The following is a 23,692-nucleotide window of genomic DNA, read 5'->3' as shown; positions in this document are numbered from 1 at the left end:
TCCCAAGAGGGAGATGGCTGGAGACAGATAAAGTGAGTCAAGAGGCAAACTTTCCTTCCCATTCCCCCAATCCTGTAATCTCGTCTCTCTGTGTACTCTATGGCCTTTGCAAAGCATTTGGGAAATCACAGGTTACTATATGACTAAAGGTTAGCAATTGTTGAAAGGCATGTGAGGAACAAAAATGTTGTTTTTGTAAATTCTTGAAGGGTGATAAAGGGTTCAAAGTAGCCGTCTCTAACCCCTTAGGAGACCCTCACTCCGCCTTCCCTGCTTCCTACAATATGTTAGGAGCCAGCAATTTACAGTAAATGATATCAGTTGAGTGGCCAGAGTCCAATTTTAATAGAAATCTTTTAGTGGTATCCCTAAGAGGACAAGACACAAGGACATCCCTTGCACTGTGGGAGGGAAAAAAAAATGCTAAGGGTTATATGGACAAAAGTCCTCATAAGCCAGTTCTGTAAGCTTAGGGAGTTCCCCTTGAATCTTAAGTACATCCCATCGTATGGTACTTCTGGCCTTTTACCCCTTGCTATTTTTAGCTAGTTAGTACTCCTTGGGCTTTAGGCCAATTGATACCACCTCTTCTATGAATTCGGCCTTGTCTCCTATGCTGGGCTTGGTCACTGTTATATTCTTCTCATCAAGTGATGCCCAATCTCCTTAGGAGTCCTTTAAAGGGCTCGACTAATCCGATCCTTTTTCCTTTGCTATTACCTCAAATGGAGCTGTGGGGGGCAAAAGAAACAGATCTCTTGATGTTAAGACTTCCCTGAATTGTTACCAAACCTGTGAGGAAGGAGTTCATAACTAATATTCATCCGAATTAGGCCAAGTGTTTAGTCTCAGAGCCCAGACATGGTCAGTTTTGCTTTTTGCTATTTACTTTCACCCTGGTTGGAGAAAGAGACAGCCAGCTTACCAGTTAACTATGGCTTAGGAACTTTCCTATATTAACAGAGAGCATGTCAGAGCGAGCATCTTAGGTTTGAAAGCTCAGGACAGGGCCTGTACGTCTGGGTTTTCTTCACCTCTGTCCAGAGACAGACAATGCGCAGGGATGATGAGAGAAGAGGCTACACTGGTAAGGAGTGGTTAATTCCAGTCAGCCTAAGGTCAGAAGGGAATGTGACCACTAACGTCTAGCTGCTCTGTACAAGAGAGGGGACACCCTCACACAACGGAGAAAGGACAACTGGCATTGGACGCTGGTCTTTTTCTCTTTTTCAGATGGGAACCACATCCTTGAGCCTGGTGCACTCCTCAATAGCAAATCCTCTGACATGTGCTTTGAAAAACTGGGAAAAGTCTGACCCTCAAACTATGAGAAGGAAAAGTTTAGTTTTATTTTCCATGAAAGCCTGGCCACTATATAACACGTTGGAAAGGAATCACCTATATAAGCCAGTATACAGAACTAAAAGGAAAAAAAAAAAAAAACCTTTTATAAAAATGATGATAGACACAAGAAACAGCAAAAGTACAAACATGATGATGTCAAAAAAGTACTTCAAAATCATAAAATGTGGGGAAGGAAAGTAAAAAAAACCTAGACTCTTTGTCTCACAATGTGTTTGAGCCTATATGACTATCAAGCTAAAACAAGCAGATAAAGGAGGAGTTAAAATACTTGAAAAACAGGGCAGCTACAAATCAAAACCAAACAATATATTCACAAAACCTAAAAAGAAGAGGACACAAGCATAAAATCAAAGGAAATCATCCAACCAAAAAAAGAAAGGAACAAAAAAGTAACAGACTCGAGTGGAAAACAAGGTATAAAATGGCAATAAATACATATCTATCAATAATTATCTTAAATGTCAATGGACTGAAGGCTCCAATCGAAAGACACAGAGTGACAGACTGGATAAAAAAACAAGACCCGGAGTTCCCATCGTGGCTCAGTGCTTAACAAATCCGACTAGGAACCATGAGGTTGCGGGTTCAATCCCTGGCATCGCTCAGTGGAATAATGATCTGGCATTGCCATGAGCTGTGGTGTAGGTCGCAGACGTGACTCAGATCTGGCATTGCTGTGGCTGTGGTGAAGGCCAGCAGCAACAGCTCCAATTAAACCCCTAGCCTGGGAACCTACATATGCTGTGGGTGCGGCCCTAGAAAAGACAAAAAAAAAAAAAAAGGCGTTCCCATCGTGGCTCCGTGGTTAACGAATCCGACTAGGAACCATGAGGTTGCAGGTTCAATCCCTGGCCTTGCTCAGTGGGTTAAGGATCCAGCGTTGTCGTGAGCTGTGGCAGCTGTGGTCGCAGACGCGGCTCGGATCCATTGCTGTGGCTCTGGCATAGGCCAGCGGCTACAGCTCCAATTCGACCCCTAGCCTGGGAAACTCCATATGCTGTGGGAGTGGCCCAAGAAAATGGCAAAAAGACAAAAAGACCAAAAAAAAAAAGACCCTACAATATGCTGTCTCCAAGAGATTTGCCTTAGAGCAAAGGACACATATAAATTGAAAGTGAGGGGATGGAAACAGATACTTCATGTGAATGGAAAAAGACAGAAAGAAAGTATATCAGACAAAATGGACTTTAAAATGAAGGCCATAATGAAGACAAAAAGGACACTAATGATAAAAGGATCCATTCAAGAAGAGGATCAAGAAGAGATGTTGTTAACAATCGTCAACACCTCTAATATAGGAGCACCCAGATACATAAAACAAATATTGACATAAAAGGAGAAATTGATGGGAATACAATAATAGTAGGAGACTGTTAACACCCTGCTCACATCAATGGACAGATCTTCTAAACAGAAAATCAATAAGGCAACAGAGATTGTAAATGACACAATAGAAAACTTAGACTTAATTGACATCTTTAGGACATTACATGCAAAAAAATCAGAATACACATTCTTTTAGGTATACATGGAACATTCTCAAGGACTGACCGCATACTGGGGCACAAAACTAGCCTCAACACATTTAGAAGTAATGGAAATTATTTCAAGTACCTTCTCTGACCACAATGGCATGAAACTAGAAATCAACCACAGGAAAAGACATGAGAAAAAACTGACTACATGAAGATTAAACAACATGCTACTAAAAAACCAATGGGTCAATGAGGAAATCAAAAAGGAAATTAATAATACCTCGAGGCAAATGATAATGAAGAAAAGCCATTCAAAATATGGGATGTGGAGTGGTTGTTGCTGCCGCCACCAGGCCCATGCCACCACCACCGCTGCCAGGGATGGAGCCCAGATCTTGAATTGAGTGCAGCAACATGCAACACCTCTGCACAGTGCCACCCAGCAAGCTGAGGTGTCCACACAGCTGCTTCCCATGAAAAACACAGGCCTCAAATGCAGGGAGCGAGGCCTCTGCATAAGGCTCCCCATACGTGTGAGAAACCAGATTAAACGCCAAGGAAATAAAAGGCTTGCGGTAACGTCATATTGGGATTGGAAAAAACATATTCAACTATCAGGATTTTAAAACTTTGAGATGGGACTAAGAGTAGAAAGACTGGGAGTTCCCATCGTGGCGCAGTGGTTAACGAATCCGACTAGGAACCATGAGGTCGCGGGGTTTGGTCCGTGCCCTTGCTCAGTGGGTTAACGATCCGGCGTTGCTGTGAGCTGTGGTGTAGGTTGCAGACGCGGCTCGGATCCCGAGTTGCTGTTGCTCTGGCTTCGGCTGGTGGCTACAGCTCTGATTAGACCCCTAGCCTGGGAACCTCCATATGCCGCGGAAGCAGCCCACGAAATAGCAAATAGACAAAAAAAAAAGAATAGAAGGACTGGAGCTCAACTTCTCTCCTAAAAACAACAAAATTCACAACTAAAGGCTGAGCAATCTTCAACCAAATGGACTGGAAACCTTAAAAAAGATATCCTACTCCAGAAAAAAAAGAGGAGGACACATCAAGAGGTAGGAGGGTCGATTTCATGATATAAACAACCCCATACCTCTTGAGTGGGAAGCTCCAAAGACTGGAAACTAACTGGTTCACAGAGACTCACCTACAGGAGAGTTCTGAGCCACACATCAAACTCTCTCATGTGGGGATCTGGCACGGAGAGAAAGAGCCCTGGAGCATCTGGCATTGAAGGCCAGTGAGGCTTGTGTGCAGAAACTCCATGGGACTGGGGTAAATGGAGACTCCATTCTTAAAAGGTACACACGGACTTTCATGTGCACTGGGTCCCAGGGCAAAGCAAAGTCTCCATGGGAATCTGGGTCAAACCTGACTGAAGTTCTCAGAGGATATCCTGGGGAAACAGGGGTGAATGTGGCTTGTATTGAGGGAAGGACATTGGCAGCAAAGCCCTTGGGAATATTCAGCAGCCCTGTCTTTCTCTGGAGGTGGCCATTTTGGGAAAATGTCACCTGCTGAGAAGCCCCAGGGCAAACAACAACCCAGGTGGGATCACAGCCCCACCCCTCAGTAAACAGGCTACCTAAAGACCCCTCAGGCACACAGATGCCTCTAATCCCATCCAGAGACTCAGTCCCACCCACCAGAGGGATTAGAATCAGCTCCACCTACCCGTGAGCAGGCATCAGCCCCTCTCCTCAGGAATCCTACAGCAAGCCCCCACACCAACTTCAGCTACAAAAGGGCAGACACCAGAAGTAAGAGAGGCTACAACTCTACTATCTGTAAAAAAGTCACCACACCAAAAACCTATAAAAATGAAAAGACAGAGAACTATAACTCAGATGAGGGAGAAAGGAAAAACCCCAGAAAATCAGCTAAGTGATCAGGAGATTCTCAGCTTCCAGGAAAAAGACTTTAGACTGTTAATGCTGAAGATGATGCAAGACATTGGAAACAAACTGGAGGCAAAGATGGATAACTTACAGGAAACACTGTAAAGAGATACAAGAGATACAAGATATAAAATTTAAACAAGAAGAGATGCAAAATACAATAACTGAAATAAAAAATTTACTAGAAGCAGCCAAAAGCAGAATGATACAGGACGCAGAAGAACGAATAAGTAAGACGGAGGACAGATTAGTGGAAATTACGGATGCGGAACAGAAAAGATTGAAAACAAATGAAGAAAGTCTCAGAGAACTCTGGGACAACATTAAACGCACCAACATCCATATTATAGGGGTGCCAGAAGGCGAAGAGAGAGAAGAGGGGACAGAAAAAATATTCCAAGAGATAATAGCCAAAAACTTCCCTAACATGGGAAAGGAACCACTCACTCAAATCCAGGAAGTACAATGAGTACCATATAAAATAAACCAAAGGAGGAATACCCCGAGAAGGAGAAATCAAAACCTTCACAGATAAGCAACAGCTGAGAGAATTCAGCAACACTAAACCAGCCTTACAACAAATACTAAAGGAACTTCTCTAGGCAGAAAAGAACAAGAGAAGAAGGAAGAAAAAAGAGCAACAAAAACAAATCCAAAGCAATTCATAAAATGGCAATAAGAACATACATATCAATAATTACAAATGGTAATGGACTAAACGCTCCAACCAAAAGACACAGGCTGGCTGAATGGATACAAAAACAAGACTCATATATATGCTGTTTTCAAGAGACCCACTTCACTTCTAAGGACACATACAAATTGAAAGTGAGAGGATGGAAGAAAATATTTCATGCAAATGGGGATCAAAAGAAAGCTGGAGTTAGCAATACACATATCAGACAAAATAGACTTTAAAATGAAGAGTATTTTAAGAGACAAAGAAGGACATTACATAATGGTCAAAGGATCAATCCAAGAAGATGATATAACAATTTTAAATATCTACGCACCCAACATAGGTTCACCACAATATATAAGGCAACTGCTAACAACCTTAAAAGGACAAATCAATAATAACACAATAATACTGGGGGACTTTAACACCCCACTCACAGCAACCAGACAGAAAATCATTAAGGAAACAAAGGACCTGAATAATGCATTAAACCAGATGGACTTAATAGCTATTTATAGGACATTCCATCCAAAAGCAACAGAATACACATTCTTCTCAAGTGCACATGGAACATTCTCTAAGATTGATCACATCCTGGGCTACAAATCCAACCTCGGTAACTTTAAGAAAATTGAAATCATATCAAGCATCTTTTCCAACCACAACGCTTTACGACTGGCAATCAACAACAAGAAAAAATCTGCAAAAAACATAAACACGTGGAGACTAAACAACCAACGGATCACTGAAGAAATCAAAGAGGAAATTAAAAAATACCTAGAGCAAATGACAACAAAGATACGACACTCCAAAACCTATGGGATGCAGCAAAAGCCGTTGTAAGAGCAAAATTCACAGCAATACAACCCCACCTCAGGAAACAAGAAAAAGCTCAAATAAACAAGCTAACTTTACATGTAAAGCAGCTCGAGAGAGAAGAACAGACAAGACCTAAAGTTAGTAGAAGGAAAGAAATCATAAAGATCAGAGCAGAAATCAATGAAACAGAAACAAAGAAAACCATAGAAAAGATCAATGAAACGAAAAGCTGGTTCTTTGAAAAGATCAACAAAATTGATAAACCCTTAGCAAGAATTCTCAAGAAAAAAAGAGAGAGGACTCAAATCAATAAAATTAGAAATGAAAAAGGAGAAGTAACAACAGACATCACAGAAATACAAAGGATCATAAGAGACTACTACTATATGCAACTATATGCCAATAAAACAGAAAACCTAGAAGAAATGGACAAATTCTTAGAAAAGTACAATCTTCCAAGACTAAACCAAGATGAAATAGAAAAGATGAACGGACCAATCACAAGAACTGAAATTGAAACTGTGATTTTAAAACTTCCAACAAACAAAAGTCCAGGACCAGAGGGCTTCACAGGCAAATTCAATCAAACATTTAGTGAAGAGCTAACACCTCTCCTTCTGAAACTATTTTTAAAAAATTGCAGAGGAAGGGATACTCCCAAACTCATTCTATGAGGCCACCATCACCGTGATACCAAAACCAGACAAAGACTCCACAATAAAAGAAAACTACAGGCCAATTTCACTGATGAACATAGATGAAAAAATCCTCAACAAAATACTGGCAAACCACATCCAACAATACATTAAAAGGATTGTACATCATGATCAAGTGGGATTTATCCCAGGTATGCAAGGGTTCTTCAATATCCGCAAATCCATCAGTGTGATACACATCAACAAACTAAAGAATAAAAACCATATGATCCCCTCAATGGATGCAGAAAGAGCCTTTGACAAAATCCAACACCCATTCCTGATAAAAACCCTTCAGAAAGTGGGCATAGCAGGAACCTACCTCAACATAATACAGGCTATACATGACAAACCCACAGCGAACATCTTTCTCAATGGTGAAAAGCTGAAAGAATTCCCACCGAGAACAGGAACAAGACAAGGATGTCCGCTCTCACCACTACTCTTCAACATATTTTTGGAAGTCCTAGTCACAGCAATCAGAGAAGTAAAAGAAATAAAGGAATCCAAATTGGAAAGGAAGAAGTAAAACTATCCCTATTTGCAGATGACATGATACTATATCTAGAGAACCCTAAAGACTCTACCAGAAAACTGTTAGAGCTCATCCATGAATTTGGCAAAGTCACAGGATACAAAATTAACACACAGAAATCAACACCATTTCTATACACTAACAATGAAAGAGCAGAAAGAGAAATTAGGGAAGCAATCCCGTTTACCATTGCATCCAAAAGAATAAAGTACCTAGGAGTAAACCTACCTAAAGAAACAAAAGACCGGAGTTCCCGTCGTGGCGCAGTCGTTAACGAATCCGACTAGGAACCATGAGGTTGCAGGTTCGGTCCCTGCCCTTGCTCAGTGGGTTAACGATCCGGCGTTGCCGTGAGCTGTGGTGTAGGTTGCAGACGCGGCCTGGATCCCGTGTTGCTGTGGCTCTGGCGTAGGCCGGTGGCTACAGCTCCGATTCAACCCCTAGCCTGGGAACCTCCATATGCCTCGGCAGCAGCCCAAGAAATAGCAACAACAACAACAAAAGACAAAAAAAAAAAAAAAGACCTGTACGCTGAAAACTATAAGACACTGATGAAAGAAATCAAAGATGACACAAATAGATGGAAAGATATACCATGCTTATGGACTGGAAGAGTTAATATTATCAAAATGACTATACTACCTAAAGCAATTTACAGATTCAATACAATCCCTATCAAATTACCAAGGACATTTTTGACAGAACTCGAAAAAAATATTTTAAAGTTTGTTTGGAAGCACAAAAGACCCAGAATAGCCAAAGGCATCCTGAAAAGGAAAAATGGAGCTGGAGGAATCAGGCTCCCGGACTTCAGACTATACTACAAAGCAACAGTCATCAAAAACCGCACGGTACTGGCACAAAGACAGAAATATAGCTCAGTGGAACAGGACAGAAAGCCCAGAATTCAACCCACACACCTACAGCCAACTCACCTATGACAAAGGAGGCATGAATATACAATGCAGAAAAGACAAGCCCGTTCAATAAGTGGTGCTGGGAAAACCGGACAGCCACTTGGAAAAGAATGAAATTAGGACACTCCCTAACACCATACACAAAAATAAACTCAAGGGAGTTCCCGTCGTGGCGCAGTGGTTAACGAATCCGACTAGGAACCATGAGGTTGCAGGTTTGGTCCCTGCCCTTGCTCAGTGGGTTAACGATCCGGCATTGCCGTGAGCTGTGGTGTAGGTTGCAGACGCGGCCCGGATCCCACGTTGCTTTGGCTCCGGCGTAGGCTGGTGGCTACAGCTCCGATTCGACCCCTAGCCTGGGAACCTCCATATGCCGCGGGAGTGGCCCAAGAAATAGCAAAAAAAAAAAAAAAAAACTCAAAATGGATTAAAGACCTAGATATAAGATCAGACACTATAAAACTCCTAAAGGAAAACATAGGCCAAACACTCTCTGACATAAATGACAGCAACATCTTCTCAGATCCACCTCTTAGAGTATGGACAATAAAAACAAAAATAAACAAATGGGATCTTATCAAACTGAAAAGTTTCTGTACAGCAAAGGAAACCCTAAACAAAACGAAAAGACAACCCACAGATTGGGAGAAAGTCTTTGCAAGTGAATCAACTGACAAGGGATTGATCTCCAAAATTTACAAGCACTTTCTTCAGCTCCATACCCAAAAAACAAACAACCCCATCCAAAAATGGACAGAAGATCTAAACAGTCAATTCTCCAAAGAAGACATAGATGGCCAAAAAACACATGAAAATATGTTCAGCATCACTCATTATTAGAGAAATGCAAATCAAAACCACTATGAGCTACCACCTTACACCATCCAGAATGGCCATCATCCAAGTCTACACACAATAAGTGCTGGAGAGGGTGTGCAGAAAAAGGAACCCTAGTACACTGTTGGTGGGATTGTAAATTGGTGCAACCACTCTGGAAAACAGTATGGAGATTCCTCAGAAAACTAAACATAGAACTACCATTTGATCCAGCAATCCCACTCCTGGGCATCTATCCAGGGAAAACCACGACTCGCAAAGACACATGTACTCCAATGTTCACTGCAGCGCTATTTGCAATAGCCAAGACAACCTAAATGTCCATCTACAGAGGAGTGGATCCAGAAGATGTGGTACATATACACAATGGAATATTACTCAGCCATTTAAAGGAATGAAACACCGGCATTTTTAGCAACATGGATGGACCTAGAAATTATCATGCTAAGTGAAGTCAGCCATATGATGAGACACCAACATCAAATGCTTTCACTGACATGTGGAATCTGAAAAAAGGACAGACTGAACTTCTTTGCAGAGCAGATGCTGACTCACAGACATTGAAAAACTTATGGTCTCCATTGGAGACAGTTCGGGGGGTAGGGGGATAGGCTTAGGCTGTGGGATGGAAATCCTGTGAAACTGGATTATTATGATCATTATACAGCTACAGATGTGATAAATTCATTTGAGTAATAAAAAAAAAAAAATGGGATGCCACAAAAGCAGTGCTTAGAGGGAAGTTCATAGCTATACAGGCCTTCCTCAAAAAATAAGAAAAATCTCAAATCGACAACTTAACCTACCACCTATAAGAATGAGAAAAAGAAGAACAAACAAAACCAAAAGTCAGCAGAAGGAAGGAAATCATAAAGATCAGAGAGGAAATCAATAAAATAAGAGATTCAAAAAACAACAGAGGAGCTTCTATAGTGGTTCAGCAGTAACAAACCTGACTAGGACCAACAAGGATGCAGGTTCAATTCCTGGCCTCACTCAGTGAATTAAAGATCCAGCATTGCCAGGAGCTGTGGTGTAGGGCGCAGACATGGCTCAAATCTAGCATTGCTGTGGCTGTGGGGTACGCCGGCAGTTGTAGCTCTGATTCGACCCCTAGCCTGGGAACTTACATATGACAAGGGTGCAGCCCTAAACAGCAAAAACAAACAAACACACTAAAGAAAAAATAAAAAAATCAATAAAACCAAGAGCTGGTTCTTTCAAAGGGTAAACAAAATTGACAAACCTCTGGCCAGACTCACCAAAAAAAGAAGAGAAAGAACTCAAACAAAATAAGAAATGAAAAAGGAAAAATCCCAACGGATAATGCAGAAATGCAAACAACCATAAGAGAATACTATGAACAATTATATGCCAACAAATTTGACAACCTAGAAGAAATGCACAACTTTCTAGAGACATACAGTGTGACAAAACTAAGTCAAGGAGAAAGAGATCAATTGGACAGACCAATCGCTAGAAATGAAATCGAGTATGTAATAAAAACACTTCCTACAAACAAAAGCCCAAGATCAGATGGCTTCGCAGGTGAATTCTACCAAACATACAAAGAAGCTATACCCATCCTTTTTAAAACCTTCCGAAAGGTTGAAGAAGGAGCACTCAAAGATCTTCTATGAAGCCACCATCACCCTAATACCAAAACCAAAGATATTACCCTAAGAGAAAGTTATAGGGCAATATCTTTGATGAATATAGGTGCAAAAATTCTCAACAAAATTTTAGCCAACTGAATCCAACAACATATAAAAAAGATCATACACCACTACCAAGTGGGATTCATCCCAGGTTCACAAGGATGGTTTAACATATGTAAATCAATCAACATCATACATCACATTAAAAAAAATCAGGAGTTCCCGTCGTGGCACAGTGGTTAACGAATCCGACTAGGAACCATGAGGTTGCGGGTTCAGTCCCTGCCCTTGCTCAGTGGGTTAACGATCTGGTGTTGCTGTGAGCTGTGGTGTAGGTTACAGACGCGCCTCGGATTCTGGCGTAGGCCGGTGGCTACAGCTCCGATTCGACCCCTAGCCTGGGAACCTCCATATGCCGTGAGAGCGGCCCGAGAAATGGCAAAAGGACAAAAAAAAAAAAGTCAAAAGTCACATGATCATCTCAGTAAACGCAGAAAAAGCATTTGACAAAGTCCAGTAACCATTCATGATAAAAATTCTTACCAAAGTAGGTATACAATGAACATACCTTAACATAGTAAAAGCCATTTACAACAAACCCACAGCAAATCTAATACTCAATGGAGAAAAGCTGAAAGCCTTCCTGCTAAAATCTGTAACAAGACAAGCATACCCACTCTCAACACTTTTATTCAACATAGTATGTGTTTTGTTTTTTTACTGTCTATGATGCTCTGAAACAATTTATGTAGCACTGGGATCTTTGAAGGTTTCACAGAATTCCCACATGAAGCTATCCTGGGCCTGTTGCATTTTTTGTGAAATAACTCCTTATGTAACTTGGTCCACTTAAGCTTTCTACTTCTAGTGGGGTCAATTTTTGGTAAATGTATTTTTCAAATAAAATATCCAATTCATCTAACCTCTCATGATTTCAAAATTTCTTGGAGTTCCCATCATGGTGCAGCGGAAATGAATCCGACTAGGAACCATAATAAGGTTGTGGGTTCGATCCCTGGCTTCACTCAGTGGGTTAAGGATCTGGCATTGCTGTGAGCTGTGCTGTAGGTTGCAGACGCAGCCCGGATCATCCGTTGCTGTGGCTCTCTGGTGTAGGCCAGCAGCTGCAGCTCCATCCGACCCCTTCCTCCCCCTGACCCCTGCCAAAAAAAAATTTCTTCTCTGTGGTTATTTCTCCTTTTCACTTTATTTTTGTGCCTCTTTTTTTAAGTTAGCTAGCTAGTATTTTATTTCATTAGTTACAGCTGTTTTTCTACTTCCTAAATCATAAAAATTCTGCTTTTATCCTTACTAAATCCTTTCTTGCAATTCTTCAGAATATTTTCTTTCTTCTTCAGCTTTTGGAGTGGAGAGTTTATTTTCCTTTTTTCATTTTTTTACTAAATTTTGAAGGCTATAAATTTTCAACTCAGATTTTGATTATAATGTTTTTGTTATCTTTATCCTCTCAGAATTCTGTCATTTTGGTTTATATTCTCTCCATTTATCCAATAATTAACAGATTTATTTCCAAATGAGACACTGTCTTTGCTGTAACTCTAAGTTTCTAGTCCTGATTACTGTTGTTTGTAACATTTTTGCTTTATGGAATGTGAGGATGCTTTCTTTCTGATCAAATATGTGATCAACAACTTTTGTGAATGTTTCACGTGTACTTGAGAATAAGACTGATTGCCTATTTTAAGGTCTGAAATAGATCCTTAAGATCTATCCATGATACTATTGAGGTCTTCTACATCTTATTTATTTTTGTCCATTTGACCTGCTTTGTACTAATTATTATGTGTTTAAATCTATTATTGTTTCTACCTATGTCTCCTTGGATCTCATAATTTCTCCTTTTTAAAGATGATTGTTGTATGATTTAGAGCATAGATCTTTTACCTCATCATTGTGAACTGAATTTTTCAGGTTTGAAAATGTCTTTGCTTGTCACAGTTAATAGACTTGAATTTTACATTATCCAACACTGGGCTCATACACGCTGCTTTGTTTCTATTCTCCTGACATACCTTTGCCTATCCCTTATACTTAACTTTCCTGAATCACTTGTTTATGAGGTATATTGAACATTTTTTCTTTTAATAAATGAGATAAATGAGTTTAATAAGCCATTCATATTTATTATTATTTCAGATGTTTATTTTTTATTTTTGTAATTATTCTGTGTACCATGCTACATTTTTAAGTGATACGTTTTACATTACTATTTACAAAGATTTATATTTTTGGTCTAGTGCTCACCTTTGTCATTATACTTTTTTTACTCCATTGGCCACCCTGCAGCATAGAAGTTTCCTAACCAGGGATCAGATCTGAGCCACAGCTGCGATCTATGCCACAGCTATAGCAACACCAGATTTTTAACCCACTGTGCTGGGCTGGGGATGGAACCTACATCCTGATGCTGCAAAGACACCACTCATCCCACTGTCCCATAGCACAAATTCTTGTCATACACTTTTTTAATGTCCTTAGTCTGTTTCTTCATTTAATGTTTCATTAACTGGGTTTTCTATTTTTAACATTATCTGTTGAGTCACAGCAATCAGTGAACTTAGTCTGTTATGTCCTTTCCCTCTTCCTTCTCCCAGTGGCATTTTTTTCTGCAACTAAAACACAGTTTTTATATATCGTGCTCCACTCTCATTCCCAGACTTTTTTTTTTTTTTTTCTTTTAAGGGCCACACCCGAGGCATATGGAGGTTCCTAGACTAGGGTTCCAATCGGAGCTACAGCTGCCAGCCTAGGCCACGGCAACACCAGATTCAAGCTGCATCTGCAACCTACACTACAGCTCATGGCAATGCCAGATCCTTCACTCAACTGAGTGAGGCCAGAGATCAAACCCACATCCACATGGATCCTGGTTGGGTTTGTTACTACTGAGCCACAATGGGAGCTCCCCTCAGCCTTGTTTTTAATCTTATCAGATCACCACCAATCCTTTTGCTAAAATTTCTCTAGTCTTCTCTTGATAGAATGAAACTCATCCCCTAGTAGTTTCCTCAAGAAGAGCTTGGGGGGAGTTCCTCTGTGGTACAGTGGGTTAAGGATCCAGTGTTGTCACTGCAGTGGCTCAAGTCGCTGCTGTGGCACAGGTTCAACTCCTGGCCCAGGAAGTTCCATGTGCTGTGGGTATGGGAGGAAAAAAAAAAAGAGCTAGGCACACAGAATTCCCTCAGCTTTGCATATTTAAAACTGGCTGTCTTTAGCCTTGATACATCATCTTGGCCAAATGTAAAATCTTTGGTCCCATACTCTTTCCTGGAGTCTCCTGAAACTGCTTTTCCATTGTTGCCTTGCTTCATAAGTTGCTTTTGAGAATTCTGATGCTACTCTAATTCTCTCAACTTTGTAGGGTATTTGATCTTTTTGCTTCAGAGTCCTGAGGGCTTTTCTTTTAGAAATCTAATGGTTCTGGAGTTCCCATTGTGGCTCTGTGGTTAATGAACCCAACTAGTATCCATTAGGAGGTGGATTCAATCCCTGCCCTTGCTCAGTGGATTAAGGATCCCACATTGCTCTGGCTGTGGCCTAGGCTGGCAGCTGTAGCTCCGATTAGACCCCTAGCCTTGGAACCTCCATATGCCACAGGTGTGACCTTAAAAAGACCAAAAAAAAAAAAAATTTTAATAGTTCTGCACAGCAGAAGTTACAACATTGTAAATCAACAATATTTCAATAAAACTTTTAAAAATGAAAAAAAATAATCTACTAGTTCTATGTGAATATTTACTCAAATTTGACCATTCCTGGTTAATTTTCCCATACACACAGTGAGTTCTTTCATCATGTAGCTAGGTCTTAGATTATCTATGTAGCTATGTTTTCTTGGATTACAGTTTTAAACATTAATTCTGTTCCTGTTCTTCCTTCATCAGATGCTCCAATTATACATATGTTTCGTCTTCTTTGTCTACCTTCCCCTTTAGTCACCTTTTTCCGATTTTTTAACTTTCTCTTTATTTTCTTGTTTGCCTTTCCACCTTTTTTCCAACATTCCTTATTACATTTTATTTAAATACATTCTCCCTAGAGCACCCTGTAATTCTTTCTTCATTTCTGATATATTTTGTTCCTTCTTCCCATTTTAATCCAATCACCTCTAACTTTACTTCTTGCCATTTTATGTCCATCCTGTCATTAGTTTCTGAATTTCTGATTTCATAGCCTGATATAATCATGGTGATTATGGGAGAGTACTGAACTCAACTGCAGTAGGATCATCTACCTCATGATTAACTTTTATAGTGAAGGGAGTTTTGTCAGTTGAAGTTTTTTTAATTTATTTTTTTGCTTTTTAGGGCTGCATCCACAGCATATGGAGGTAGAGGTCCTCTTGGAGCTAAAGCTGCCAGCCACAGCCACGTCAGATCCAAGCCACATCTGCAACCTACACCACAGCTCGTGGCAACGCCAGATCCTTAACCCACTGAGCAAGGCCAGAGACCAAACCCACAACGTCATTGTTCCTAGTGGTATTCGTTTCTGCTGCACCATGATAGGAACTCCATCAATTGAAATTTTTTTACTCTCATTTTTTGATTTGTTATTTTAAAATAGCTTTATCTAGATAAACTACTTGTATCTCTGCATTTTGCAAACAGAGCAGTTTGGGTTGTGAACAAGATTCCCAGTTCAAGAGCGCCCTCTTCTGTCAGTATAGCAAAGTGCCTTTTAATAAACGGGTGCCTTGATTTTACAAAGCATAGTAGGGAATGGGGTAAGGATGACCTCACTTTTTTTAATTTATATCTTGCAGACACATAAATTAACTCTTTAATTTTTTTCCCTTCACAATTTCTAAATGTGCCTCTCTTTCTTCCTTTTAAGTATTTTCTTCCCCAGAAGCCATGCCTTTCCAACACTGCCTTCTTGATTCTTGTACATGTTGAAGTCCCTCCCCTGAAGTAACTCTTCTGACCTAATAGGACTTTTTTCCAGTATTTTTCACTCTTATAGTGAACTCTTTCTTAGTGATTCTGCCTAAATTTCTTTTTTTTTTTTTTAACAGTGTCTCAACACTTCTTCTAGCTCTCTACAAAGGCTTGTAGCTGGAACTCAAGCAACAGTCCCATGAGAAAGTGGTGTTTATTGTTCTATTTATTGTTATTTGAAGTTTGTAGCTTCCTATCTCCCACTTACACTAATTTTATTTTTTCTTCTTACTGACATACTTTCAGTTTTTCAAGAGTTTACAGAGTTTTGGATTTAGGAGACTTTGACTACCTAGAAATATCATTCTCCCCCCTTTCTCTTAAACAATTTTTAAGCATTCTTGCTCAATGATCAAATTCCATTACTGACTTCTGATCCAATGGATAGTCACAAAAACATACTGATACATACAGGTTTTTACTGTAGCACTACTATAAGCAAATACTGTAGAAGATCTAGATGTCCATCAGCATGATAAAGCTTAATGTTCCACATTATTATGGAGTACTACATAGTCATTACAAGGAATAAGGTAAATGTGTATGCCATTGAAGTAAGAATTTTAAAGAGACAACCCCCCCCACCAGCTGAGGAGGCAGCTACATGCCTGTCAGCAGCTTTGCTCACCCCATACCACCCTTCTTGTAATCTTGTAGCAACTACATGCCTTGGGTCCTTGCTAGCAACTCTGCTAGCAGTGCTCCAAGCATTGCTTATCAGTTTTGTTTTTGTAATCTTGTTTACTCAGCTTCTTAGGCAGGAACACTGTCTGTCCCAGGAAGGGGCAGGGCCCAGCTGCTTGCTGGGAAAAGCAAGACCTAGAAGTCTGTATTGTATAAAATCTACCCAGAACAAAGACCTAGTGCTCAGCCTCTGGAGGCAACTCCTCTGAGCCTGCAGGGTGCTGAAAAAACCTTGCTATTCCGCATCTCCGAGTGCCATTTGTCTCTTTCTGATGCCATGGTTTCTGCAACACCGAGACGGGGGGGGGGGAGTGTGGAAAAAGAGCAAGGTGTCCAAAAGTGTGCATAATACAATATTTAGTTCAAAGTGAATATACTGATAAGTAAGTTTTTTTCCTGTAAAGATATGCAAGAAAAATATCAGTGGTTACCTCTGGGAAAGACAATGGATAAGAAAGAGAAAGAAAAGATTTGCATTTCATTTTACGTTTCTATACGTAAGCTTTTTCCTTTGTAAATATCATTATTTGTTTTTATTTAAAAACCATTAAGATGGTGTAGCAGAAATTTCTAAGTGGCCACCAAGTCAAAGAAAGCAAGATGCCAGAGAGGGAGGGTTAGGGTGAGGAGGCCCAGGTGAAGGTACCTCATTCTTTGCACCCAGGGACACGGGATGGACAGTGGGGAGGGAGAAATGGTCACCTGCAGGGAACAAGAAACCTGATGATCTAGACTTTGTCCATGAGGGAAATGCCAGTGTCGTCTGATCAGAGTGAGGAGTTGAGAAGGAAGTTAGGATTTGGATGAGGGAAAGTGAAGAAAATAAAAAATGGTGAGGGAAGGTTCACATCACATATTCAAGCCAGGGGCCAGAGAGGCACATAAGGTCGCACCTCAGGCTGAAGTAGGGTTCCGGGGCTTTCCTCTTACAGGCGTAGGCAACATGGCTAGGTGGCTGGCTGGCTGGGGTGGGGTGGATAGATGATGGATGGGATGGATGGATGGGATGGGATGGATGGGGTAGATAGGTTGGCTGGATGGATGTGTGGATGGATGGATGGATGGGATGGCTGGCTGGCTGGAGGGATGGCTACAGCCTTGAACCAGGGGTGGGGCTCCATGGGGGCAAAAGAGAATTGGGGCACTAATGACAGAGACCCCATTCTACCTTCTTCACATTATTGGACATAAAACTACCCATGTATGTTTTTCTCTGAAGCTCTCACCCAAATGTGAGGTCACAGATGCAGGGTTTTGTTCACCACAGTGATACACACCACCAGCACTAAGAAAAGTGTTGACACCTGACAAAATGGCAGAGTTCAAGCTGGGCCAGGAAGCAGAGGCCAGGAGGGGCTGAGGGCTCCAGAAGAATGGAAAGACTGAGGGCCGGAGTGGCCAGGAGCAGAGGAGTGAGACAGGCACAGGAACGGTTGTGAGGGTGTGGTGAGTACTTAAGGTCAACGAAGGGCATGCTACAGACTACAGAATCCAGCAACGAGGAGCGGCCGAATCTGGCCATGGCCACAGGACAGGGGGAGAAGGAACAGGTCACTAGGAGACCCAGGGCTCTGGGAGAGGCTGTGCCCACAGGGCTATCGGAGCTCAGTGAAGCAAGGACAGCTGAAAGCACAGTGTGCAGAGAAAAGTATGAGGTAGATGACAGTCATCAACAAATGCCCCTGGTTCATCCCAACGCTATCCTCTTAATGACCCAGGAATCTACCACACCAAAAAAAAGGTACAAAGGACTCCTGTCCTCCTCAGACCTACACACACTCCTTGACCCTGTCACAGAATACCCTGCATACTCTCCTTTCTCTAGAGACAAAATGCACTCCAAGCATGAGGTTCCAAACAGAGGTACATAAAAGTCCTCCTGCCTCAACTCTGGGCTCTGGAGACATGGCTCCTCCAGGAGCCTCAAAGCACCAAGCCCTGAGCTCTGCTGGCCCAACTGGCTCCTCCCTCAAGTCCATCTGAGGAGGAGGGTGGCCAGAGCCACTAGCTCTTCCCATAATACACAACTCAGTGGCCCCTGGCTCTGTGTCCCACCCCCCCCCCCTGCTGTTGCCCAATGTTCAGGCCTACAAATCCAGTCCTGCATCACTGAGCCAGAGCACAATGACACAGACATGGCTGAGCCAGCACAGACAAGACAGACAAGTGAGGCACTTACAGAGTATATTATGTCCACCATGTCGTAGGCTCTAGTCGATTCCAAAGGGACAACTGTGTCAAGCTCAGGAACCAGACGGTCACTTTGGATAGAAAAAGCAGCAGATATAATCAACATGGAAGAGCCTGTTGCCTTCTGTGGGTAGGGGATGGGAGAGGAAATGGGGGAGGCACATCATGGGGGCTGGACCGATTCCATCCCCAAAGATGCATTCGTTTCTTACCACCATGTTAAACTGAACCCGAGCTTGATATCAACCCAGATCTTTGTTTCTATTTAGGGGGCGGGGGGGGGGGATTAACATATTCCTCTGAATGGGATTCCTTCATTTATCCTCTCAGAACACCTTCTACATTCTAGGTACCATGTGGGGCATTAAAGGACACTATCCCATCAAGCCCAGCTTTCCAGAGAGCTCCCCATCAGGGTACTGGACACAGCCCCAACCCATGACAAAGTCCTTACTTTTTTTTTTTTTTTTTGGTCTTGTTTGTCTTTTCAGGGCTGCACCTGTGGCATATGGAAGTTCCCAGGCTAGGGGTATAATCGGAGCTATAGCTGCTGGACTACGCCAGAGCCACAGCAATGCAGGATCTGAGCCATGTCTGCAACCTACACCACAGCTCACGGCAACGCAAGATCCTTAACCCACTGAGCGAGGCCAGGGGTCGAACATGCAAGCTCATGGTTCCAAGTTGGATTCGTTTCTGCTGCGCAATGATAGGAACTCCACAGTCCTTACTTTTCATTTGCTGTTTATGCACACAGCTTCCCTGGTACTGAACAGAAAGGAGGCACAGCTGGACCAAAGCAGGCTATTCAACATGTCTGGGGCCTTGGGCCATAACACCTTCAAATGTTGTTCTAAACCTTCCAAGAACCCCAAATAGTACAGATGCCCGGAAAAGGAGGCTCTGCCCATAGCTTCTGGGTCTGGTGACCACCCTCCCTTTCATGACTACACATAGTGGGCCACGGCTGTGTCCCCTGAGTTGTGAGGCAGAGGCACACAGGGAGGGGTCCTGGGGATGACTCTACAGGATATCCCTGGCCCAGACACAGCCCCATAGGTAGGAGCCCAGGTCCACCCCATGGAGCAGTGTCTGAAAATGGCTTCTTCCCAAGGGATACAATTCCAAATCCTTCTGCAGAAGTAGTTCAGGCCAAGTCAGTGCTTCAAAATCAGAGAGAAAACAAAGTGGAGAAGAAAGCAGCCAGAGGTCCAGAGCAATGGCTTCCACAGCTGGGCTCTGGCTTACTCTGTGGTGCCCCCATCAGGCAGTGGCCCAAACAGCAAGAAGGAAAGAAGGTCATCAGGTGGGCAACATACCCTTCCCCAGGACTGCCCTAGCTCTGGCACAAGCAGGTATGCATAAGCACACTTCCTAAAGGGCATGCTGGATGCAACATTTCACACTGACTTATGTTAAGACAAAAAAAAAAAAAAAAAAACAACAAGCATTCCCATTATGGCTCAGTGGGTTAAGAACCCAACACAGTATCTGTGAAAATGAAGGTTTTATCCCTGGCCTCACTCAGTGGGTTAAGGATCCAGCATTGCCGTGAGCTGTGGTGTAGATCACAGATGTTGCTCAGATCCAGCATTGCCGTGGCTGTGGCATAGGTCACAGCTGCAGCTCCAATTCAACCCCTAGCCTGGGAACTTTCACATGCTATAGGTGTGGCCGAAAAAAGAAAAAAAAAATAGTAAAATCGAATCAAATCTTTCTTGTCTCTATACCCAGACATGCCACCACCATGCCTACACCTGACTCCACTCCACAAGCTATTCCAAGCTGCCTACCAGGGCACACCCTAGAGGTCCTGCCAGAGCCTGGGGGCCAGAAAAGAACAAGCCAACTTGCAAAAATGAGAGGAACTGGGCCTGCAACTCACCTGGGATCATGGCACTCACGGATGGGAGCCGGGTCCTGATTGCTGAGAGGCAGGTAGTTGAAGAACTCCCGGAGATTACATAGGGCATCGACATCATTGTCAAAAGCTCTGTGGGCCACGCCTGAGAAACAGGAAGACGTAAGGGGCCAGGGTGACTGTCAGCCAGAGACACAGCTTCATGCCCCTGGGTACCTTCTAGGGCACATCTGCAGCAGACTGTGTTGCTGACCCCATGGTCCCCATCCCCCACTGAGGATGGGATACCACACTCCGCACACCTTCAGGCTGATCTCAGCTACTGCAGCCTGTTCCCTCTTCTCTGTACCAAGAGCCCTAGAGTCACTATTTTCATTATTCAGGTCTTTGCTCTAATGTCACCTACTCGGAAGCCTCTCTCCGACCCCTCTCCAGAACACAACCTTCCCCACACCCCTCACTCTTCATGCCTGGACCATGTGGGAGTTCTCGTCACACTTTTCTCTGTAGCACCTATTGCCCTGTTTATTGCCTGACATCTCCCCAAGAACATCAGCTCCAGCACAGTACAGACCAGGCCCGTCTTACCACTGCAGCCTGGTTATATGTCCATCATCTCTCAACAAAGCTGGATGATAAAAAATAACAGCTGGCACAGCACGGTACTTTGCAATGGTAGAAGGAAGGAGGGAAAAGGGAAACCACATAACCCCAGTAACGAATCAAGCCATCATTCCTCAAGAACACTCTGAAATCACAGAACAGCTATATGGGGCCACAGACATGACAGATAAAGTGGGGCCAGGAGCTCTCTCTCAGGTTCACCCCAGCAGACTCCTGGCTTCTTCCACCATTGCCCCCAGAGTCTCTTCCCCACACAGCAGCCCAAGTGAGCTTTCTGGAGTTTCCGTTGTGGCTCAGTGGGTTAAGAACCCAACGTAGTCTCCATGAGGATGTAGGTTAAGTCCCTGGCCTTGCTCAGTGGGTTAAGGACCCAGCTTTGCTGCAAACAGTGGCATAGGTCACAGATGCAGCTCAGATCCAGCACTGCTGCTGCTGCTGCTGTGGCAGTGGCGTAGGGCAGCAGCTACAGCTCCAATTCTACCCGTAGCCTGGGAACTTCCAATATGATGCAGGTGGGACAGGACAGGACAGGACAGGACCCCAAATTGAGCTAAGTCAGACCATGTCACGCCCCTATTCCAACCACCCTCCTTGCTGTGCACCAAGCGTGCCAGTCCCTCTCCTTCCTTAGGAGCCTCTGCCTGTGATGCTTCTCCACGGGCATCTATGCAGTTCACTCCCTCCCATCTGCTCACCTACTAGCCAGTGAGGCCTGCCCTTGCCACTGTATTTAAAACTGAAATAGGAGTTCCTGTCGTGGCTCAACAGTTAATGAACCCAACTAGTATCCATGAGGATGCAGGGGCAATCCCTGGCCTTGCTCAACAGGTTAAGGAGCCAGCGTTGCCGTGAGCTGTGGTGTAGGTCGCAGACACGGCTCAGGTCTGGCATTGCTGTGGCCTAGGCCAGTGGCTGCAGCTCCAATTCCACTCCTAGCCCAGGAACCTCCATATCTCCATATGCTGTGGTTGTGGCCCTAAAAAGACAAAAAAAAAACAGCCTGAAATAATCCCCGCCCCCCAACCCCAAGCTATTTTGTCCAGAGCACATATTAGCTTAACATTCTCTAGAATGCCTTAGTTATATGGTTTATTGTCTATCTCCTCTGCTAGGATATACACCTTATACAGGCAGAGATCTTCTCTCACAAATGTTTTCCTAGCACATAGAACAATACTTGACACATAGGTATTCAATGAATAAATGACTAAATAAAAAGCATGTCCAACATGACAGAATTCTTTCATTCAGGAAACATTTACAAATTGGTATAGCCACTATGCAGGAAAGCATGTAGCTTCCTCAAAAAGTCAGAGTACCACCTGACCCAGAAATTCCACCCCTAGGTATACACCTAAGGAAAACAAAAACATACACCTAGACAAAAATTTGTACGTGAGTGTTTTTTTTTGTCTTTTTTTGTCTTTGTTGTTGTTGTTGTTGTTGTTGTTGCTATTTCTTGGGCCGCTCCCTCGGCATATGGAGGTTCCCAGGCTAGGGGTTGAATCGGAGCTGTAGCCACCGGCCTACGTCAGAGCCACAGCAACGCGGGATCCGAGCCGCGTCTGCAACCTACACCACAGCTCACGGCAACACTGGATCATTAACCCACTGAGCAAGGGCAGGGACCGAACCCGCAACCTCATGGTTCCTAGTCGGATTCGTTAACCACTGCACCACGACGGGAACTCCTTGTACGTGAGTGTTTATAGCAGCATATTCGTGACATTCAAAAAGTGAAAACAATCCAAATGTTTGTTAAATTAGCACTAGACAGGTGTTCCATGGTAGCTCAGTGGGTTAAGGATCTGGCGTTGTCCCTGCTGTGGCTCTGGTCACTGCTGTAATGTGGGTTTGACCCCTGGCCCAAGAACGTCTGCATGCTGCAAATGCGGACAAAAAAAGAAAAGAAAAAAATTATCACTAGATAAACAAAACGAGGCATATACATACCTTGAAACATTATGCAGCAATAAAAAGGAATGATTTACTGATTCTTGCTGCAACATGCTATAAGAAAATATGCTACAACCTTAAAAATATATGCTAAGTGGAGTTCCTGTCGTGGCACAGCAATAACAAACCTGACTAGAGTCCATGAGGACACGAGGTCAATCCTGGCCTCTCTCAGTGGGTTAAGGATCTGGCATTGCCGTGAGCTGTGACATAAGGTCACAGACAGGGATCAGATCCCTCACTGCTGTGGCTGTGGCACAGAACTGCAGCTGTAGCTCTAATTCTACCCTTAGCTTGAGAACTTCCATATGCTGCAGGTGCAGCCCTAAAAAGACAAAAAAAAAAACTGAAAAATTGAAAAATAAAAATAAAATTGACCATGGTGATAATTAACACTGAATATATTAAAACCACTGACTTGTATACTTTAAGTAGGAAGTTCATATACATGTATGTGAATTATATCTCAATAAAGCTGTTATCAAAAGCATATATATATATATATATATATATATATATATGTATATAAAGC

The 23,692-nt window shown here is 42.7% G+C and overlaps 1 protein-coding gene across 1 annotated transcript in view; it reads right to left on the bottom strand.

Moving 5' to 3' along the window:
* PCCB (propionyl-CoA carboxylase subunit beta) overlaps positions 1-23,692 on the bottom strand; it is a 98,815-nt gene that overhangs the window by 33,399 nt on the left and 41,724 nt on the right. The window contains exons 8-9 of the mRNA XM_047782988.1: positions 20,605-20,725; positions 18,709-18,790 (exon numbers count right to left, since the gene is read on the bottom strand). Of these exons, the coding sequence (XP_047638944.1) occupies positions 18,709-18,790; positions 20,605-20,725 (203 nt within the window). The remainder of the gene's footprint in view (positions 1-18,708; positions 18,791-20,604; positions 20,726-23,692) is intronic.

The sequence above is a fragment of the Phacochoerus africanus genome, chromosome 1 (genome assembly GCF_016906955.1).
Source record: "Phacochoerus africanus isolate WHEZ1 chromosome 1, ROS_Pafr_v1, whole genome shotgun sequence".
Lineage (NCBI taxonomy): Eukaryota > Metazoa > Chordata > Mammalia > Artiodactyla > Suidae > Phacochoerus > Phacochoerus africanus.
Note: the sequence above shows the minus strand (reverse complement) of the source record. Positions and strands in the feature narration are given on the sequence as shown.